We start from the raw sequence: 21970 nt of genomic DNA on the forward strand, positions 1-21970 counted from the left end.
TCCGTTTGGACACCACACTATTGGGTTTGCTCTGGCTGGGTATGGGGGAATCTTTTGTTGGTCGTGATTCCACTTGGCCTAGTGAAAGTGGATTTGTGATGTGAGAGGCAAATTTGTACAGATCTGCCATGGGCGAGGCACACTGTGATGAATTGTTTTTTTGAGAAACGAACTAGTCGTTCCCACAAACGGCGCCAAACTGTTAGAATAGTTTTCTTCACAGTGGATGCGCTTTCTTCGGGTCGTTAATACGTCGTCGTCGTGCACTCCAAATCACTACAAAATAGGAATTGTCAAAGGGGGTCCTAATCGGAATATTTCTTATCAATTAATAGTCATTGCTTGTTAATATCTTTGTGAACCTATCCTTGGCTATTGGGCCCAAAATTTGGTGAGCTTGTAGTGTGAATTTATTCCCAGCACTTGGCATAGTCGTACAATCCCCACAACTGGCTAGGGGTGGCATGCAACCACTATGATCAGGGTAGGGATGGCTGCACAATCACTTTTAATAGATCAAGGTCGCTGAGTAGTTGCTCGTCTCCTTCACTGAAGATGGATACATGATCACTTATTTATTTATTTATTTATTTTTTTGAAAAAAATTTGTAATATTTTATAAAATAATGTTCTAAGCCTATTTGAATTTTCTCAAACTAAGTAGGTATACTCGATTAAAAAATATTGTCTCAAATATATATAGATCTTACCGAAATACATTTTAAAAACACTTCTTTAGCTTTTGTCTCTCCTCAAACCGTTGTTTATTTTTTATTTTTTTGTTTTTTTAAACATCTATCCAAATATGTTAAGAATCATAATCTTAATAGTGCATATAAGGTTGGCGACAATTTTTATATCTGAATCCTTAAACCTATTTGTTCAAATAAAAAGTCAAACAATCTAAATTTTAGGTATAAATATAAAATTAGTCTATATAGTTAGCATAAATTACAAATCACTTTATACGGTATAAAAATAACTCAAAGGTCATCGGATGGGCAAAATAACAATTTAGTCCATGCAATCAAATTTCGTCAAAATACTTAGCATATTCAAATAGTGTGCCACTTTAACAACAATAAAATGATGACATGTGTTACTCGTAATACAAAAATATTGATGTGGTTTAATATTTTTTTTTGTTTGCATTGGCGACCTTTCTTTTAAAAAAAAATTAATTTTTTGTTTTATATATTTTTTATTAAAAGTAACACGTATTATTATTTTATTGGTGCTGATATAATACATTAACAAAATCTGTAAAGTATTGTAACGAAATTTGACTATACTGACTAACTTGTTATTTACATACCTTAAAGACAAATAAGATGACAATTGGCTTAGAAAAAAAAAGAAACAAAAAAAATTGACAACTTGGAAAAAGAGCAAAAAGCGTGGTTAGGCTTTAGCCCTTGCCTCCCCCCCACCCCTACTGTTTACTACCTGGCAGCCATCGTATAAAAAGGTTCCAAGCCTCATTCTCCGCCTTTTCAACAGTTCCGCAATTTGTTGGCTTCTGCAACTGTCAATATCTCTCTTGTCCCCCCTCTCTCGCTCTCTCATCCAACACTCTCCCAAAAACCCTAATAATACTCTTTTCTCTCTCTCACTAAAAAGCCAGCGAGAAATCAAAGATTCCATTTCAAAACCCTCCTTTATGGCTACCTCTAGATTCTCGGTCCAAATCCACTCCCTCTGCCTCTGATACTTCAGCTCCATTAGCATATATAGTTTTTTTCGACCCTATTTCTTATCAATCTTGGGTAATCGCAGTGGAAGCAACTGTGTCTGCTTGTTCTGCCGGAGAGAGAGAGAGATAGAGAGAGAGGGAGTGGAGCTTTTGAAGGGGGAAATTGGGGATTCTATTGACTGGTGGGATCGGGGGAGGGATGGTGATGGCGGATAATGAGGGTGCTGGGGATGATCACGGTAGTAAGGAAGTGGGTGGGCCCAAGTCGCCTTGGAAGACTCCGGTCGCCGTCGATGCTGATGCTCCCGTAGTGATTGGCGTGAAGGAGTGCTGGCCTGCTCTTTCCGATGCGCAGCGACCCAAGATTCCCGATGATGCCGCCCTCACTAAGCCTCCGGTTGCTTCTCCTACTCCTCCAGTCCTGCAGGTTTTCCGGTTTCTCTTCTTTATATCGCTTAATTCTTATTGATGGCTTGTTAGCTTATTCATTTATCAATTTTTTTTAATTGCCAAAAATGTGCTTTAAGAAGGGGCTGTGTATACAGAGAATGGAAGTGTTTCTGGTTTTCTTTTTGAATCAAACTATCACTCGTCTCTAAAGTTCGAGCTCTTGGAGTAGTGGAACATCTAACCGTTTATATCATTCTCACGGTGGACCTGATTATACCATATTGGATAAATACAAGTCACCGGCGTATTTAGTTTTTGATTTTGTTGGATGAATATATATATATATATATATATATATATATATATATGGTGTTGGATTTTCATAATACTAAGTTTTATTTATTTATTATTTATTATTTATATCTTTATAATCTAAATGAAGAGTGGGCAATATTTGTAAACAGAGTTGGGATTACCCCCTAGGTCGGTTTAGTCGATCAAACCAGCAGCTATGTTGGCAGCTATGTTACCCCCTAGGTGCAGCTAGTCGATCAAACCAGCAGCTATGTTGCCATTTAAGACATTAAGTTCTTCTTCTTCTTCTTCTTGGTACGAAGTTTAATGAAGAGAAAGAGTAATGTTACTCTTCACACCCATTTCACATCGGTTGATGTAGTGTGTTTTAAGTGGCTTCTTATGTTAGTCACTTAAAAAAAAAAGGAAAGCCACTTAAAACACGCTACACCAAATACTTATCTAAGGGATTTGCACTTCACTAGATCTTCTTAATGTCTTATAATAAGAATGAATATCAAATTTACTTTTGCGATTCAGTTTTCACCTTGAGTCCTCAGTTGAACAATCCATTCACTCTTTGGAATATTATAATCTAAGAGGAGAGTTGCTTCTACGGGGTTGTGGCACAGACCCACCCTTTTGTGCCCTCCAATGAGATATTGATACCTTGGCTTAGCATAACTTAAGAAAAGAAAACAAACACACCAGATCACATCCATCTATGTGAAGTGAGATTTTTTAATTTTTAACAGATTTGGATGTGATTTGGTGTGTTTGTTTTCTTTTCTAAAATTGTACTAAACTAAGGTGTCAATCTCTGATTGAAAGACACAAAATAATGGGTTTGTGGTACAACTCTATAGAAGTTATTCTCATCTAAAGAGATCAGAAAGAGAATCAACTAATTATAATTCCTAATCATTAAAGGTGATGGCGCCACCACACATCATGCCAAAAACAACCTTCTACTGACCTCTACCAAAGGAACTGAGTAAGCCTGAAAATCTCTCTTCACCCGCCTTAGTACTACTTCCCTAAAGGCAACACAAATGAGGCCTCCTTGCCAACCCATAAGTCCATTGATCCCAAGTTTCCCCATATTTTACTCCAATAATATGTTTCCATAAATGATTTCTCTACTCCCTATTAAATAATAATCATTTGCCTAACAAAGCCTAAGTAAACATACTTAGTTTTCTTACCCCACCCTCCATTTGTGAGAGCAGACCACACCATTTTTTTATCCACTAGATGAAGTTTAAAGTATTCACCTACCCGACCCCTGTAAAAAAGATCCATTGCACCTTCTTCAATCTAATTGTCACATGAGTAGGAATAGTTAAAAGTAATCCAAACTGAATACGCTAGATAAAAGCACTCTTAATGAGAGTGGGCCACTGGGCTTTCCACCCTTTATAACTGAGTTTCTTGGACTAACTCCTCATTTTGTTCCACTTTCCATTTTTCAGTAGCTTGTTGTGTACGTAAGATTCATAATGCATTTTAATTGAAGGGTAAATAAAGAAAATATTTAAAAGATTATCAGTGAAATAAAGTGTGAAGATACCAAACAGTAACTCAAACAGCACCCTGTCTGGAAGTGGAAACGCTTGTAGAATTTTTCTATATAAACAGGAAATGACTCTGGGTTTCACTTTAAGAAACTCTTTGTTTCCAGGTCCGTTTCATTGGCTAATGAGTCAGTGTTTACACTAAAATCTAAGTTTTGACGTTTTAAAACATCTGGTGTTTTTCAGGAATATACCTGAAAGTATTGTTGTAGATGGCCCAAGAAACTATTTTTCATTTTCTTTTTCTGGTTGGAGAAGAAAAGAATTTTTGAATTTTTTATCAGAAAGGCCACATAACATTCAACCACTCTTCACTTTTATTCTCTCATCCCCCACCTTCCTCTCTGCAATTTTTAGTAATTTTTGATAGTTATTGAACCCTTAAAAATGAGAGAAATTATATGGCCTTTGATGGTAGATTTGTTGTTGTCATTGTTGTAGTTATGGGATTTAAGTTATTTTTTTTGGGAATGGATGTTGTGTGAGCTTATGAGTAATCACTAGACAACATATCAAAAATATGTTGTGATGGGATTAAAGTTTCCTGCTCTGTTTTAGTTGATCCTTGATTAGTCTGATTATTTAAAATAAATGGAGACACTTACAGCCTTAATTTTTTTTTCTTCCATTTTATGTTTCTCATTTGGTTTTATAAATTTTTTTTGTCTTTATACTTGCATGCAAACTTAAATGTTATATGCTACTGTAGCTTTGTTTGGATACGTCCAGGGATCAATTGGGCAGCAAAAATCACATGGGTCTGGAAATCATAATCCTTCACATAAACACTCGTCATTGCGCCATCAAAGATCAGGCTCTAAGCGCAATTCAAATGGTGCTCAACCTTTTCCTGTACCCCTACCTTACCATCAACCATTGATCCCACCCGTTTTTCATACCATGGTTCCTCCACCTCACATTGCAGTTCCTGGGTATGCTTATCCTCCTTGTCCAGGACCTTTCCCAAGTGCTGAAACTCATTTGGTAAAGTCTGGATGTGAGCCACCCCCTCAAGCTCTTGTTCCACCGGGTCATGGTATTGAGGCTAGCAGAAATGTTCAGCCTCCACCACGAGTGGATCCCAATGCTTATGTTGTCAATTTTTCTAATAGAAGACCAAATATGCAAGAACCTGGTGGCCATTTCAATTATGCCTGGCATCATCAACGGGCATTTAATCCCAGAGATAACATTCCCGTGCAACAGGGTGTTGGACCAAGGGCTTTTAGAGGGCTCCCATTCTTTGGTCCAGCTCCAGGGTTCATGGTTCCAGGTTTCTCAGGTAATTCTTTGATCCCATTGCAAGGTGCTTTTATTTATAAAAAGCAAATTTTATCCTATACTACCTACTTTGTCATGGTAGGGCATCCTTTTCCTCTTACATGATGCTGTTGCATTGGTTTTTGTAGTGTGCTTAAACCATTTTTTATTTCCAAAATAATTTGTGTTATATACAGGACCTGTATGCTATGTTCCTGTTGCACATCCAGGCTCTATTAGGGGACCTCATCCTCAGCACTTTATTCGACATCCTATTAATCCAGGGGCTGCCATGGTGACCCCAGACACTCTAGCTTTGAGGCTTAACATAGTAAAACAAATCGACTATTATTTCAGGTAAGTCCTTCAGGAAGAGAGGATTGCTTCTTCATTTGTATTTCTACTTTTGTATTGTCAGTTTGAATTCATACCATACCCATCATAGAAGTTCGGTTATAACCGTGTTATGATAATCTGCTTTGTTTGTTGATTTCATCCCTTCTTGGGTGAAGATAAGTTTCATGCAATATTATCTAAAGAAAAAAAAAAGGAAAAGAAAAAGGAAAAAAAGAAATGAAGTGTTTCACTTCTTGTTAGCCTTAAAAAGCCTCTTATCCTCACCGATGCACAAGCCTGATTTCATGCAATATTATCAACAAAAAAAAAAAGAAAAAAAAAAAAGAAATTAAGTGTTTCACTTCTTGTTAGCCTTGAAGCCTCTTATCCTCACTGATGCACAAGCCTGATTAATATAGGTTGGAATTGGACCTCCTGTGGAAATTGAATGGCTTTTGGTGTCTCTAGATTGCTGATGAATGTATAGATATTCTGCTTAAAATGAGATCATTAGTTGTATAAGAGCCATCACTACACTTGATGCTATAGAATCTGATCTGGAAATTTTGTTAACTCAATTCAGTGTCTCTAGATTGCTGATGAATGTATAGATCAGTGTCTTTGGGGCGCCTTATGCTTTTAATAAGACTGGTTATTACTTATAAAAAAAAAATTTGAATGTATAGATCTTCAGCTTAAAATGAGATCATTAGTTGTATAAGAGTCATTACTACACTTGATGCTGTAGAATCTGATCTCAGAATTTTGTTAACTCAATTCAACTAAACACCATACCTATTAAATTGGGGTTGGTTATAGATAATCATCAATTAATTGGGTTCATCTATAACTATTCTTTTCTGGAAATTTTGTTAGGTGACAACCCAATTTTATTTATTTTATTTTTTTTCACATTTTTGTAATGACCATTGCCATTTCTTGGATAGCACCTTTTATATATCTCAATTTGTGCTTCTGGATGCTGTAAATGTAACAGTAGTTCAATGGACAGCCAACATATCCCCAAGGATTTCTTTATAAATTTAGTTTCTAAAGAAAATAGTGGGCCTGTTTGTATGGTATGGAGTTATGGATTGGTTTTTTGTCTGTTGCCTTTATAACTTTTCTTTTTACAGTGATGAAAATCTGCAGAATGACCGTTACCTAATCTCCCTTATGGATGACCAAGGATGGGTTCCAATTTCCATTGTTGCTGACTTTAAAAGGGTATGTTTCCTCTGTGCTAATTAACTAGATTGTTATATATAGGCGGGTGCTTTACTGTGAATGCAGGTCTGTGCCAGCTTATTCCCAAGTACCACAGTGCAAAGTTAGCATGTTAGATTTGCTAAAGACACGTTCCCTTATGTCGCATGAAATGATGGCAAAGCTCACTTTTGTTTAATATATTAAGCAGGTTAAAAAGATGAGCACGGATATACCATTTATCCTTGATGCACTGCTGGCTTCTAGTACTGTAGAAGTGCAGGTTTGATTTTCTCACTCTTTTTGCTCTGAAATTTTTGCTAATTTTATCCTTTCATCTAAATTTGAAATTACAGCTGAATTTCAATATTTTAGATATAAGCTAACATCCATTTGATTTGAGTTTCCTGTTCCAATTCTGATTTAGGCTAATTTTTTTATCATGTCCGAGGGAATGCATGGGAAGGATAACATTTTGTTTTGAAGTTAAAAAAAGGGGTATTTACAAATGTCGGCATAGTGAAACTAGTTCATTAAATAAAACCCAGTAGGGTGGATTTTGCTAACTGGTTATATACTCTTCAAAGATAGGAAAAATTACTTTCTGATTTGGACTTCCCCCCAATCTTCTTCTTCTTAAAAGTGCATGTTATGTTACCCAACCATTCTCCTTGCTTTAGTTAAATTTTATGAGTATCAAATAGTGGTGGATGGTCATTCAATTGGGAAAACTGTTTAGGGGATTACCTGTTGGTTTTAACAAGCAGTGGACGGGGGCATTAGTTTAGATGAGTCAATGATATGAATTGTTCCCATCTTTATACTTGGGATAGAGTGTATGGTGCTGTTTATAAATTTTTGGGGGTGTCAACTTCATACTTTTGGAGCTAATTCCTATGAACAAAGCGTTCAAGGACTCCAAAAGTTGTATTTTGATAAGTAAGCAGGTTTCTTCTAGTGATTTGCTGCTTTGCTCTAGTGGCCTTTGCTTATCGTTGGTGCTATTTCTATAGGGTGACAAGATAAGGAAACGTGATGATTGGTCGAAGTGGATTTCATCTTCTGAAGAGAATTCATTGTCATCGCAAACTCAGACTCCGCAGGGTCAACCTGTAGAGAAGGCAATTGATTCCTTTGTGGATGGTGATGCTAATGAGAATAATGTAGGTAACATCTCCAAAGAAAATGTTGAATTTCCATCACATGATGGAAGTTTGGTGGAGCACTCATGGTCAAACGGAGATACAGTACTACATATTAGTAACACAAAAGACAGCGATGGTGGTGGAGCGCAAGCCTTAGGCTGTGAAAATCTCAAGTGCCCAGATCTTGGCACCAGTTCTGGTTCTCTACGCCCAAATCACTCTCAAGGAGTTGAACGTTTGAGATTCAATGATCATCAGACTGAAAGGAGGGGTGTGTCATCAGATATGGCTGAACAGAATCTTGATGACCTGTCTAATGATTTTGCAAACACATTTATGCTGGATGAAGAGATAGAGCTTGAAAAGAAGACAATAAAGAAGGATGATCTTTTTTCTCCTAGAAGGTATTACATGCATTTGTTTTTGCATGATGTTCTTCAGCTAGAAGGTACTCAAGGGATTTTGTGTTTGCTTGATGATCTTTATTCTATATTCATATTTTTCCGTGATAAATTATCTTTTGTCCATACTAGAATCATATGTAGTGTCACTTTGTTTCTTCTACTTATAAGAAAAGTGTCACTTTGTTTCTTCAGCATTTTATTGTGAGAAAACGTTTTTAGGCAGTTTGGGGTTTATGTTTTTCTGCCCTTTGATACTATGAATTACATCGATTTAATTGAAAGCGTGCAAAGCCATGTAGGTATTCCTCTACGTTGTTGGGACATTAACGATAAAGCTGATTGTAGTAATTTTAAAAAATATGAAGCGAGTATGAATTTTAGTTCTTTTGTTATGTGGTATGTTTGATTGAAAGAAATAGTTGATGGAATTTATATTATGGTAACTTTTTTCTGGGTTCTGTAAAATCTTAATGGAAAGATCATGTCTATTGTGGACTGAGGTTTCCTTGCATATGGAGTTGAAATAGGGCTTTGGTTGCAAAAGCTATAATTACTTTTGTTTTTCTAAGTGTTTTTAGTTAGGAATAGTAATAATGGGAAATTTCACTTATATCCTGATGTTTTGACACTGATGTAATTATACCTTTAAAGTTTAAAAAGTTGCAATGTCGGGTTCCCATTTTCCAAAATTTTGCAATGTTACCCATCCATTAGGATTTTCTGTTAAATCCTAACAGATGATGTCAAAATCTCCAAAATACCCCTGTTAGAAAAAGTAGAACACATTTACGTGACCCATGGCTAAGGGAAGGCTCTTTTTTTTTTCTTTTTTTTTCTTCCTTTGATGTTTTACTTTTAAAAATTTTTTAGGTTTCCCCGAGGCAGTGCAAGATGCAAGGTCGTGTTATCACACTGCGGGGATCTCTTATAGGGGGGTAATGAAAAGGGTTTTCTAGATTTCTTGACTTTAGTTGATGAGAGGCAGCGTCAAGAGATTCTAGTCTCTGCTTTCAAACCAAAAGGGAGTAGGGAGCTTAAGTGCTCGATCAACTTTGATGCTTGACGCCAGGGGAGTTTGTTCTAGTCGGGGAAAAGGCGAGAGGGCTCTTGCTCTGATGTAATGTAGTCCATGGTTTTTTGCGTGTTTCTGTCATGGGGCATTGGGTGTTTCTTCTATCTTCCCTCTTTTCTTCTTTTTTTTTTTTTTTTTTTTTTTTTTTTTTTCTGTTTTGGTGTCCTTTGTATGCTTCCTGTAGCCTTATATGGGTGCCTTGCACTTTTTTTAATGATATCTCTTTGCTTACCTATTAAAAAAAAAAAAAATTTGACTCTCTTGTCTCCAACTTGATTCTTAGTGAGGACAAAGTGTAGAAATGCAGGTATCATGATATTTAGTTTAATGTTTGCCAAATAGAGAAAGAGTTCCCAAATAAAGAAATCAGGGTTAGTGGGAAGGAGCAGGGCAGGGTTGGAGGCTTTCTATTGACAATGGACAAGGACAAGATTGTCATTGTCACTAGGCAATGGCCGTGACTTGATACTTGGCCATTAGGCAATGACAAGATTGTCAAAGAGAGATGACTTTCCAAACAAGGGGGAAGGGGGAAGTTTGATGCTGTTCTCTGCAATGTTATGGATTTGTTCCAGAAATTTAAAAAAAATAAAAGCCTACAATACAATCTAAAAATTGCTTGTTTTGGACATAGGGTAAAAATTAAACAAGTGGATGCTACGAGGTTAATTTACATGGTACAGAGAAGGAAAAGGTTAATTTTGACTTTGGGGATTCACTGAAAGTATTGCCCACTTGGGCTTGGAGTTATAGCTAAAAGCGAGAACTCATTTACTAAAATACAACTCGTCTCCTGAGGAAGAATGTAGTCTGTTACTGTTGTTGGCTGACTGGGTTGTTCTTGTTCCTTCTAAAATTGGGAAAAGAAGTCAAACAATTGGAGGCACCAAGGTTTATTAGCATTGTCTCAGGAGGGAGTGGAAATTTGATTTTTCACCAAAATGATGCCTCCTTTGAATCTGGTGATGTAGGTAATTGTGAGAACTTGCCTGCTATAAGAAACAGTTCTTGACATAGAAGTCAATGCCCATAAAACTTTTTCATATCTTATGTCTTGATATCATGTCAAGGTCTGATACTGAAATTGTTGAATAAAGGAAGAGAGGGGTTTAGGAAATGAAGGAGACAGGAAGGAAGGTGGGAGAGGAAACAATGAAACCACATCCACTGTCAGTGTTTAATGCGGCCATATTTGTGTTAGTATATTTTCAAATTTGACTTGCATTTTCATTTTGCCTGGCAATTTGCATGTGGCACACTTTCAAGTGATTCTGAAATGTTGCCATGTTCTTGTGGTCTTGTGGAGGTATTTGGCAAATAGTAGGATGTCAAAATGAATTCTTGTAGTACACCATCAAGAGAAGATTATGTTGGTTAATTCAGCAAGATGACATGATCAAACTGGTTTAAGATTATTTTATTGACTTTGATTGATATCTTGAATGTTATATACTTAATAATGTCACTGTGTTTAGCTTTGTGCTTGTGGGGCTGTATTTGCAGAAGTGTTAATCAAATTCTCATGTTATATCGAGAGAAAAGTATGCTGGTTTGTACATTAGGACAAGGACAAAATTTAAAACTATTTATACATGTATGTTATTGTTTCAATCTCCCCACCCCTCTCCTCCTCAAAAAGGAATTGCTGTAAGCAATGCTGCAAACTTCATAATGCTGTGTTGTCATATCTGTGCTTGATATTTGTTTTATTTTGAACTTCAACCCTGCTCTACAGTGGAAGCACTGTATGGTTTATTTGCCAATTGGGTTTTTAGTCAGTCTTCTCTGTGCAGATCTATGTTACATGGTACTAGTTTTGCCTTGTACGAAACCTGGCTAGGTACCATTGTGGTGGAATCTATGCCCTGGTCATGTTTCTTTCCTCCTGATCATTTGGATTCTTTCTATGTTTGTTCATTGGCAAAACAACATTTCCTGGAAGTCAAATTTTTTTTCCTTAAGATTTTTTCAACTATTCTTGTGTTTGGTATCCACATATTATTAATATGGCTTATTTTAGCTTTTATACTCTCTTAGTTCTTACAATATTTTTTAAGTCTATTTTATAGTATCCGCAGAAGAATGCTTTGGTAATGTATATTTTTAATCAGAAATGTTTGCCTTCTCAAGGTAGTGTTTCAGCGTTTCTTTGCATCATATGATTCATGTAATTAGTTATGGGTATATGCGTTCTGAGAATAAAATTGATTGCCTAATTCTGTTCTTGTTTTCTTCCAATTATTGGGTTTTCTTTCTTTTTCTTTTTCTTTTTCTCAATCATGTGATTACTGAATGCTCTTTGATGACTGCATACTGTACTCTTGTTAATGTGCTTAACTAAGTATGTGGTTTCTAACTGTATATTGTATATCTTAATGACTTTATTGACCAAAGGATTGATGAAGATGATGATGAGATGGTTGTCAATGATCAGGATGTTCAGAGACTTGTAATTGTCACCCAGGTATGACTGTTGAGTAATAGATTATTGTCTTTATGATATCCCTGCGAAAGTCAGGTACTTCTTTTTTTGTTGTTCTTAAAGAGCGGATTATTGCTTTGTCCTCTTTTGACTTTCCTCTACTTTCATAATTAGTCCAGAAGAATTACATTTAAACTGAGTTTTAATCTGCATAGTGTTCACCATCCCCGTTAACCATAAAAAACATTAGGGAATGAAGGGATTCAGAATTAGTGGGGTAGGGTTAGGGTTGGTGAGCATCTTAGGTTTTGTGATGTTGGAAGCAAAGCTTTGTAGGTTGATTGGGTTTTGAAAAGATTTGAGTTGCCAAAACTACCTCCTCTTAGGCCCTTGACTGATATTCCATAATGATAGACAATAACTCCCTTTCGCTCTCCTCCGGAACACAGCTTACAAGTTACATTGTACTGTGCTCTAATTACATAAAGTCTGTAATCTAACAATTCTTTTCCATTTGCTCTGTTCTGCTTTGTTGCAAATTCCTATTTTAATATAACAACAAATCTACATGAGAGGCCAACTTGAGCATTAATACAAAAGGACACCAACTTCTATACGGATCTGGCATAAACCAAGTTCCTTGCGCCGTCCAATAGGGAATAAACACATCAGTATTGTTAAATCACAATTTATCTTAGAAGTTTAAACTGATAAGAAGACATTGATTTAATTATTTAATCAATACTTTAACATTCCCTCTCATATGAGAGATCAAACTCTTTTTTCATAGGTGCGGCCCAATATGTTATAGTGAATTATAATTTTGCGACCGAGTACAAACGTTTCTTTAAGTCTTACTTTATTGACTCAAACACAATAATTGTTTTAACCCTAACATACTGGTAAGATAACCTTCAAGATCATACACGGGTTCAAGGTTTACCCGACATGGGTTGGTACATGAAGTGGCTCCACCTTAGAGGGGTTTCTCGTTATCAAAAAAAAAAAGAAAATAAAGATAACCTTCAAGATCTTCTCAGTTTTCCTTCAATCTAATGAGCCGACAGGCCCCACACATAGGAAACCCTAGTTGCCAAGGCTGACATTTTTATACAAATCTGCTAAAGACCCTTTATTTAGTGGCTGGATCACTACTGGAACCGCTTGAGAACTAAAAGTTTGACTGCTTGTTAAAGATCTAGTGTTGTTGGATACTTTAGGGAGATTTGATTCCTGACCACTGAGCCTAAAATGACAGGAAATAGATGAGTTTGTGTACTGGTTGAAGCTGTTTATTCTTTTACCCAAAATGTCTTGCCCAGTTCCCAAAATTATGAATTTGTAGAATGGATTTATCTGAACTTTGCTGGCATGAGTTTCACACATAAATCATGGCCTTTCTCCTTCAGTCCTAAGAATAAGTTCACTAACATGGCTTGGGAGATGGGTTCACTTTGTGTTAGGTCTTTGTTTTTCCAATTCATATCTAAATGCTGCTGACACTTTAGTTGTTTACATTCTAGTCAAATGAGGTCTAAATAATGATTAATGATTTCCACCATGTCACATTGCTGATTGTCATTTCATCCTGATTTGTCTGCGTATACTACACCTTCGGCGAGAAGGAAATGGCCAAGAGTCTTGCTTCCCGATGATTCTCCTTACATCACTAATTTCTATGAATTGGGAAGGCCACCTGTGTCATACAATTGAATACTTGATTAGCATCTTTAGCTGGTAATTTGTTTAGAGTTTTATGATCTATTATAATCATTTGGTTGCATCATAAATTCTTTGAAAGATGTTCTCTGTCCACAAATGAAGTGAGGCCTTTGCTGCCTATCTGGGATGGTTGGACTTGTAACATTTATAGGTTACAGGGCCCACCTGGGATGATGAAAGAGATCCCTAAGCACTCAGCTTCTAGTAATTTTGGAAAAATTTTAAAAACAAAATAAGAAAATGAAAAAAGGAAAACTATCAAGATGAAAGGGGGATATTCAAGCATGTCATCAAGTGCTGAAGGACTTCAGAGAAAGAGAATCAACATAATTCTTCTTAAAACAGTTCCATGGTTCTTTTTTTTTTTTTGATAAGTAATGGAAAACTATTATAAAAAGTGTAAGGTGCCCATAGGTACGCCGACAATATACAAAGGAAAACACCTAATTAGAGCAAGCATAAAGAACTTGTAAACACTAAAACCGACAAAATATAAAAACCCTCAAACCTGAGACCCACACGCAACGCTCAATGCTAAAAAAGTGAGCCTTGCCTTTCCCATGCCTTGAGGACGTGCATGTAGATTCATAATTAACGGACATTCTATTGTGAGGTTGCTAGCACCTTTTGGAATGCAATCTTTAGTCACTTTGGGCTTTCCTGGGTTATGCCTATTAATGTTACAGATTTGTTTGCCTATTGGTACTACTGGGTAAGTGGGGTGGGTAACACTGAGGTGGTCTTGGAAGATGGTGCCTCTTTGTCTTATGTGGAGCCTATGGAGGGAAAAAAATGATAAGAACTTCGATAACCAAGAGAGGAATTTAGAGGCGCTCAAGTCCTATTTCTTTTTTTTTCCCTCTTTATTTGGATAGCTGCTTATTTAGCTCCTTTTGTCATTAGCTATCCTGATTTCTTTGTTCTCTTTTCCCTTTCTTCTTAGGTGTTTTCTTGTATACACCCCTCTACGCTTTTTGATATATACAACTTTACTTATTAAAAAAAAAAAAAAAAAAATTAATAGAGCATTCTAAGTTCAAAAGCTCCCTTCTTCCTCTGGAACAAACACCCTTAACCTCCTGTGCATTATCCTCTTCAATGGCTGTCAGGAGAGCCACGGTCTGATCCTCATTTACCTCACACAAAAGCCCTACACTGGACCAATATCTTTAACGGAAAAAAGAGTCCATTCCAAGGGAGTAACAAGAGGAAAAATACCCATAGGGGTTGAAAAATCTCCAATGTTCCGATATCCCTCCCAACCAACAGATGACGAGTCCATACCTAACAGAAAATACTGATCATTCGGCAATTTCTAGGGGCAAACCAAACACAGCTCAGTTGAACACCTATGAGCCCTAGCAGAGGCACTCAGGTTGAGAAACCCCGTCGTAGAAGACCCTTCGGAGGAGAGAAACCTTGTTGAAGACCCTTTGGAGGAGAGGGTTTCCTGACATCAGCACTCGCAATCTTAGATTCGTGGCCAGCTCTTCAAATGGAATTCATTAAAAAGAGCAAAGGTGCAACCCAAGTACCTAGGAAAGCATATGAGAGAAACATCTAACTAGCAAAAGAAAAACATCTAGAAAATCATGGAAGTTAGTGTTGGGATCTAGGGTTGCATCTAATGCGCAATTGAATGGGGATCCCAGGAACTTTTAAAAAATTCTTCAAAGAAAACACATGGCTAGATTGTGCATAAAATGAAAAGCACAAGAAGAGTCCACATACCTCTAGGTTTGGCCAACCACAGGCTTTGGTGTTGATTTTTCTTCTCCTCCTCTTAAGTTGATCAACACGGCTACAAGGACTTGATGATACTTTCAAGTCTTCTCTTCAATAACTGAAGATGGCTAGGGTGTGTGGGCTCCCAAATTATTTCTCAGAAGTTGAGAAAACTATAAGCAAAAACTGAGAGCTACTGCTCCTTAGAGTATCTGAAAATTAGGCTCTCTTGTGCAAGAGTTAATTGTTATATTTGGCTTCTACTTGGCTTAAGTTCCGTGGAGATGTAAGAGAACTAATCCAGTTCCTTTAGAACTAGGTTTAGACATAAAGCTACTAGGAATTTGACGAATGCATGGCCATGGGAGTGTTGTGGGGGTGGGGGGAATTGGTCTCACCCCATGAGCCCAAGGCTAGGCCTAGCCTAGCCCACCTCCTAATGTCTCAAAGCTTGGGTTTTGGGTTTTATCCCTAACACAATGCTATTTTATTTATTTATGCAAGGAAATTAATTTCCTTGGCCCAAATAAATAGAGCCAAGAACCTGACCACTTAGGAATTAAATTCCTTGGCCCATGTCTTACTCTCTTAAACTGGCTTTTAGGAAATAAATTCCTTAGCCCATATTTTATAAATATAACATGCCTATAATAAATAAAGTCTCAAAATTCAAATTGGTCAATTTAGATCAGCTTACATCAGCTTAAAGAAAGACCTATAGGGAAAAATATATCTAACTTCAATAGTCTTGTGACACTTGTCATTACATGGCTTGTCATTTGTTACTATTTTAATTTCAAGCAACTCCACTAATTAATTATAACTGAACTCTAGTATATATTTTTTTGGTTTATTCCATTAATCCCTTTTGACTATACTAGAGTTGACACTTAATCCCCTTCATGGAATATTCCGTAATTGAATTAAAGTCGATTAAAACTGTCACTTTAATTTACTATCTCTTGTCATTGAGTACCCAATTCAATCGCTTGCTCATTCTTTGTACCTTGTGAAATCATAATTCACTACATTCAAAAAAGTTTTAGCTACATCCACTAAAGCACTCAGGGCTGAGATTAAGAGCGGTCAATCACATCAAATCTATCTCTAGGGAAAATTTCTTGTCTCTTTGATTTATTCCAAGGATTTGGATTCTTTCTTGGATATGGAGTTCACAAAATGCTACATGTGATCACCCAATGCAGCAAGAATATTGACTGCAGTAAGGTCTCACTCTTTAATGCATCAAAGTGAACTTTATTTCACACTTGAGTTTGCGACCTCCTCAGGATTTAGAGCAAATTTCGTAAGTAGTTGTGAGTGTACATTATTCTTTAGACATTTTTAAAAAGAACAATGACACACATGGCCCGTTTAGTGCATTGTATCCACACCAACATATCATTCCAAAGTCAACATCTCACATGATCAAAATAGATCATCATAATTAATGTGCTACTGTCATATCCAATGGAATGCCCAATTTCATTAATGACTGCAAACATATGGTTTTAGGATACAAAATTTACAGTCTAAGATCTTCTGTGTGATAGTCTCCTTACTCACATCATAAACCATATTCAATGTAATCCAAGGACCATTACATGTATATGATAAGCAATAAGCACTCAATAAGATACATGTAAATAGTTATATATGCCAATGTTCGATAAATTCAATAGTGAATAAACAACTTCTATTCCTAAAAATCATTTAATGCAATTGGGATTTAGGGCATAATCCTAACAATTAGAAAAATGAAAGCAATCAATGGCAGCCGTCCAATGGTAGACTATTGAGAAAAAAAGGCCTTTAATTCCATCATTGTCCTCTTATGGTCTTCAAAACTATGTTCATTTTGTTCTCTTCAGATACACTACATTAAGCAGGCCGGAACCATCTTCCACGGTGCTGCACATTGAAAACTGTCGAATGGTGCTCTCCAATAGGTGAAGAGGTCTACTACTCTTTTAGGCACGACCCAATCTAACCCAAAGAGGCTGAAAATAGTATTCCATAAAGTACAAGCAATCTCACAGTGGAGTAAGAAATGATTAGCAGATTCCCCACTCTTCTTGCACATGCAACACCAAATTACCACCATGATATGTTGCTTCCTTAGGTTATTCATAGTGAGAATCTTCCCCAACGCTGCCATCCAAGCAAAGAACGCCTCTCAAAGGGACCTTATTCTGCCAAATGCTCCAAGGAAAAGGAGTACTTTTGTGGGGAATTTGGACATTGTAGAACGATCTGATATCGAATGACCCTCTCTTGGAAGGGACCCAACAAAGCTTGTTTTTACTCTCGTAAAGGAGTAAAATAGATTAAAGAACAAGATAAAGAGATCCATCTCCTAATCATGCACTGCTTTGACAAAATTAATGTTCCATTGATGAGAGTCACTAGAAAATTCCAAATGATTAGCCACAAAAGCATCCTTAAATTGAACAATTCTGAATAACTCGGGAAACTTGAAGCTTTCTTGATGTGAAAGTTTATATAAGTATTAATTATGAACTGAAAGATAACCATCTGATCTCATCAGGGAGAAACAATTTGGAAGCTTCAGTTGTTACCTTAGGGGTGCTAACAGGAACTTTTCCTCCGACATTGACTGATTTCTTCAGTTTGCTCTCACTTTCCCTTTAGTAACACCTAGAAATCCGCTTTATCAGCCTTCTTGTTTTGGGCATTCAAATTTCAGATAACCAAGGGAAGATGGTTAATGCTTCTAACACTTGTTTCTTTTCGGTAGCCAATCTTATGAATTGGCTAAACCTAATGGTGTTTTGACCAAATGGGATCTCCTTTGTCCATAAACAATTAGATGGAGGGTGAGGTTAAGGGGTCAATCTTGTATGGGGTGAGTTGTATATACATATGAAGAAAAAACAAAGAAACTAAATACTGCTCTCATGTTGCCTCTTGCAAGATTTACTTTGAACTTCCTCTGCTTTCAGTTAGATGTAGCAGCAACAACTCTTTCATTCCCCTGTTTCCTATTTGAATGACTTGAAATTACTAGCAGCTTCTTTACTGCTAATCTTTAGGATTCTTTGTCTTGTCAAGGATCTCTGAAGTTTGTATGTCCTTTACCACATGTTGTAAGGCATTCTTTTCTCCTTTAAATATCATGGGGAAGGACCTCTGTCTTGTAATTTTTCAATCTGCTCTGAATTGTAACAGTTTGCGATTTCCATCTACTCTTTTCTCAACTTTTCTTATCAACTTTTCTTATTTTGTTTTTGTCTATTGAGGTGCTATTACCTCTCTTTTTCTCTCATCTGTGCGTGTCTCTGTGCAAGTGTGTCTACAGTCACCTGTGCTCGTGTTTGTATGTGTGTGATCAGTATTTGTATAATTGGACCATTAATTGTTGGCATTTAATTAACTGGGGATCCTTAATCTGCTCTGCAGAATAGCAGGATAAGTCAAGAAAATAAAGGCGGTGGTAAAGAATCCAAATCCATTTCCAATGAGCTTGCTTCTGCAATAAATGATGGCCTTTACTTCTATGAGCAGGTTTAGGTGCCTGTTATTTTTCATCACTAATTGAGTTTCTTAATCTCTCTGACTAAATTGTTTAAACATGTTCATTATTTGACAGGAACTGAAAACTAAGCAATCTAATCGTAGAAAAAATAATCATAATTTTGAGAATAGAGATGGAAACTCAAAATTTTCAAGCAGTGCTTCAGGAGTCTCCAATTCAAAGATTGGTGATAATTTTGTTGGAAGCACTGTCCTTGAAGAGTCTGGAAATGCTAATTCACGAAGGAAGCAAAATAAAGGCTTTCCCAAGCAGCAGTCATCCCATAAACAACGATTTTTCTCCAGCAACTTCAGAAGCCTTGGAACTTCCCGTCATTCTATGGGAATCATATCTGAAAGTCCACCAAGTAATTCAGTTGGATATTTCTTTGGTTCTACACCTCCTGAACATCATGGGTTAGTTCAGCGTGACTGTTGTCTGTGTTTATCTTATAATGGATTTGGTTAGCTTAGGTCCTTTATGGCTATAAGTATCACTTTTCTTGGTTTCGAGAGCTCAAAATTGTTATTGGTTTCAAAAGCAAGATGTTACTCTGCTAATGAAGTGATGTCTAAGTTGTTCAACTAGTTCTGTTGGTTCTCACCATGCTAATACAAATCTGCATCTCAATTTTACAGCCCTAGGCCTTCTAAGTTGAGTGGTTCACCACATGGGATTCTATCTGGCAGTAGTCCACCAGTGGGTTCTATGCCAAAATCATTTCCACCATTTCAGCATCCAAGTCATCAGCTTTTAGAAGAAAATGGTTTTAAACAGCAGAAGTAAGGGATGGTGATTGTATGAATTTCTATATTTGTGTGTATGTGTGTGTCTGAGCTTTTATTAGAAAAGGTCTCTCATGCAGCTGCTCTTCCTGTTAGGTACCTGAAGTTCCATAAACGGAGCCTGAGTGAGAGAAAGAAGTTGGGAATTGGTTGCAGTGAGGTTGACTTCATCTCTTGAGCTTCTTAAAACTAAGATATTACATTAATGAGTGAATATATAAATAGGGATTTCTTAAATTTGCCTATATTTTAAAGGCACTGTCTTCAAATTCATGGAAATAATAACATTTTTTAAAAAATTTTTTTTTTCCTTAGGCCTGTCCCAAAAAAAGAAAAAGAACAAAAAAGGAAAGATAATGGCCATTTTTATGCAATTGTTGGTTTCTCTTTGAAACACAAAAATATAGGTAATGATTTGCGATGCCGATAATAACTCAGAAAATTTAGAGTCGTAAGAACATAGTGATGCATTCTTTCCACTTTCCTTTTACTTCGGTGATCTTTTCTTTTATGTGGTTTTCTAATTACTTGACAGCGGTTTATGTGCGCATACTGTAGTCCTTATGCTTGATTAGTTTTCATCCAATCTTTCATTTATTTGTTTATTAAGTTTTTAAATTCATAACTTCATTTATTCTTAATATATATGCATTTTTTTTTCCTTAACATGCAGGAAATGAATACACTGTACAGGTTTTGGTCATTTTTTCTTAGAGACATGTTTTCACCTTCTATGTATAATGAGTTTCGGAAACTTGCACTGGAAGATGCAGTTGCTAATTATAACTATGGAATAGAGTGCCTTTTCAGGTTCTATAGGTACGATAATCTATGTTTCTTCTTGTTAATTAGCATGTTCTAAATTTGCATTCTCTTGAATAGAAGCTGAATCTTGAAATGTTAGAAGTGACCTTCAAAGTATTCAGGTCTGGTTTGGTGTACAACCTTTCCTTCCAGGAATCATGTTTGCCCACCTACTAAGATACTAATGCTTGTTATCATTCATTGATATATATTTTTTTCAATAATTCTTTCTGATTTCAGTTATGGTCTGGAGAAGGAGTTCAGTGAGGACCTGTATAAGGACTTTGAACAGCTCACCCTTGACTTCTACCATAAAGGCAATCTTTACGGCCTAGAAAAATATTGGTAACTAATTTGCACTTGTTTCCTCTGTTATTTTGATGCATTTAATTTGGCTGCTCCAAACTCTGAGCAGAGCATGCTTATTTGATTGTTTAAAATGAAGATTTTTTTTTTGGGCTTCATATGGTGAAGAGAATCAAATAATAATGATATCAGTGATAATATATAGAAAGAAATTTCTTTGGATCAAATGTATAAATATAAAACTGTATAAAAACAAAATCTGACGCTGAAGTAAATAGTTATCTATTCACTATAAACACAAGCAATGAACTTGCAGTAGGGCATAAGCGAATATGTTTAAAATAATAAATATTTTGGGAAGCATGATGAAGTTGAAGTTAAACTTCATTGTTTATGGACACTTCAGTTTTGAGATTAGATGGGTTTCCTTATCGATGGTTGTACCTATTATATATTCTAGTGTTCAGTATCACCAGTATTAAGTTAGAAGCAAAGACGTTCAATAAAATGAGTATGTAATAATTAAATATATTAGCATGAGCAACGTAGTTCAGAAGTAGTTGTTGTATTCAAATTTTTGATTGTTTGTTCATGTCTATGGCAGGGCATTCCACCATTACCGCGGGCTACGCAACCCAAAAGATCCCTTAAAGAAACATCCAGAGCTGGATTTGTTACTCAGGGAAGAATACTGTAGCTTGGAGGACTTTCGTGCCAAAGAGAGGACGAATGCCGTGAAAGAAGACCGTCATTAGCCAGAACTCGGGCAAATGCTTATATATACATTAGCAGGCATTAAAATGTTGACATCCCTATTCTGGAGAAGAATTCTCACTTCACAAGGGAGTTGGAGTTGGCGGTCTATTTTTGGGTTGGACATAAGATATGGGTTCGGTGTATTTGTATGTTAGTTGGACTAGGGCTGCAGAGTTTTCTTTTGTTTAAAGGTTTTTCTGGCTCCCGGGTATGCCTGCATTTTTGGGATTGTCTGCAAGCTTGGAGAGGTGCCTGTGCCTGTGCCTTTTTCTCTCTACTCTGGATTGTAACCTGTACATAACAAAACTGCAAAACAAACCCAAAAAAAAAAAAAAAGTGTAGTAGTTTAGACCTTGTGAAAATGGAAGAATAAGAGATTGAAGAATTTTGTTATTAAGTTTTGAGTAGTTCAATCATCATACAATAATATTATATCCAATTCCAACACGAACTCAACTTTTTATCCCTTAATGTGATTTAACATCATAGATTGCCTCACTGTTGTCAAATTCATATGAAGAATATTTTGTTTGTTTAGTTT

The 21970-nt window shown here is 36.3% G+C and overlaps 1 protein-coding gene across 1 annotated transcript; it reads left to right on the top strand.

Moving 5' to 3' along the window:
• The first annotated feature begins 1481 nt into the window (after positions 1-1481).
• LOC132163261 (la-related protein 1A) lies at positions 1482-21900 on the top strand. The gene is made up of 14 exons (XM_059573472.1): positions 1482-2120; positions 4681-5233; positions 5409-5568; positions 6684-6774; positions 6965-7036; positions 7767-8302; positions 11769-11838; positions 18664-18768; positions 18854-19194; positions 19417-19560; positions 19660-19723; positions 20237-20382; positions 20608-20712; positions 21278-21900. The coding sequence occupies exons 1-14, from the start codon at positions 1893-1895 to the stop codon at positions 21426-21428; spliced, it is 2766 nt and encodes a 921-aa protein (XP_059429455.1). The 5' UTR covers positions 1482-1892; the 3' UTR covers positions 21429-21900.
• Positions 21901-21970: the final 70 nt, after the last annotated feature.

The sequence above is a fragment of the Corylus avellana genome, chromosome ca10 (genome assembly GCF_901000735.1).
Source record: "Corylus avellana chromosome ca10, CavTom2PMs-1.0".
NCBI lineage: Eukaryota > Viridiplantae > Streptophyta > Magnoliopsida > Fagales > Betulaceae > Corylus > Corylus avellana.

Coding starts and splice junctions, on each gene's coding strand:
- LOC132163261 (XM_059573472.1), top strand. CDS start 1,893: ATGGTGATGGCGGATAATGAGGGTGCTGGGGATGATCACGGTAGTAAG. Junction 8,303..11,768: donor GATCTTTTTTCTCCTAGAAG/GTATTACATGCA, acceptor TATTGACCAAAG/GATTGATGAAGATGATGATG. Junction 19,724..20,236: donor TGGGAATTGGTTGCAGTGAG/GTTGACTTCATC, acceptor CTTAACATGCAG/GAAATGAATACACTGTACAG.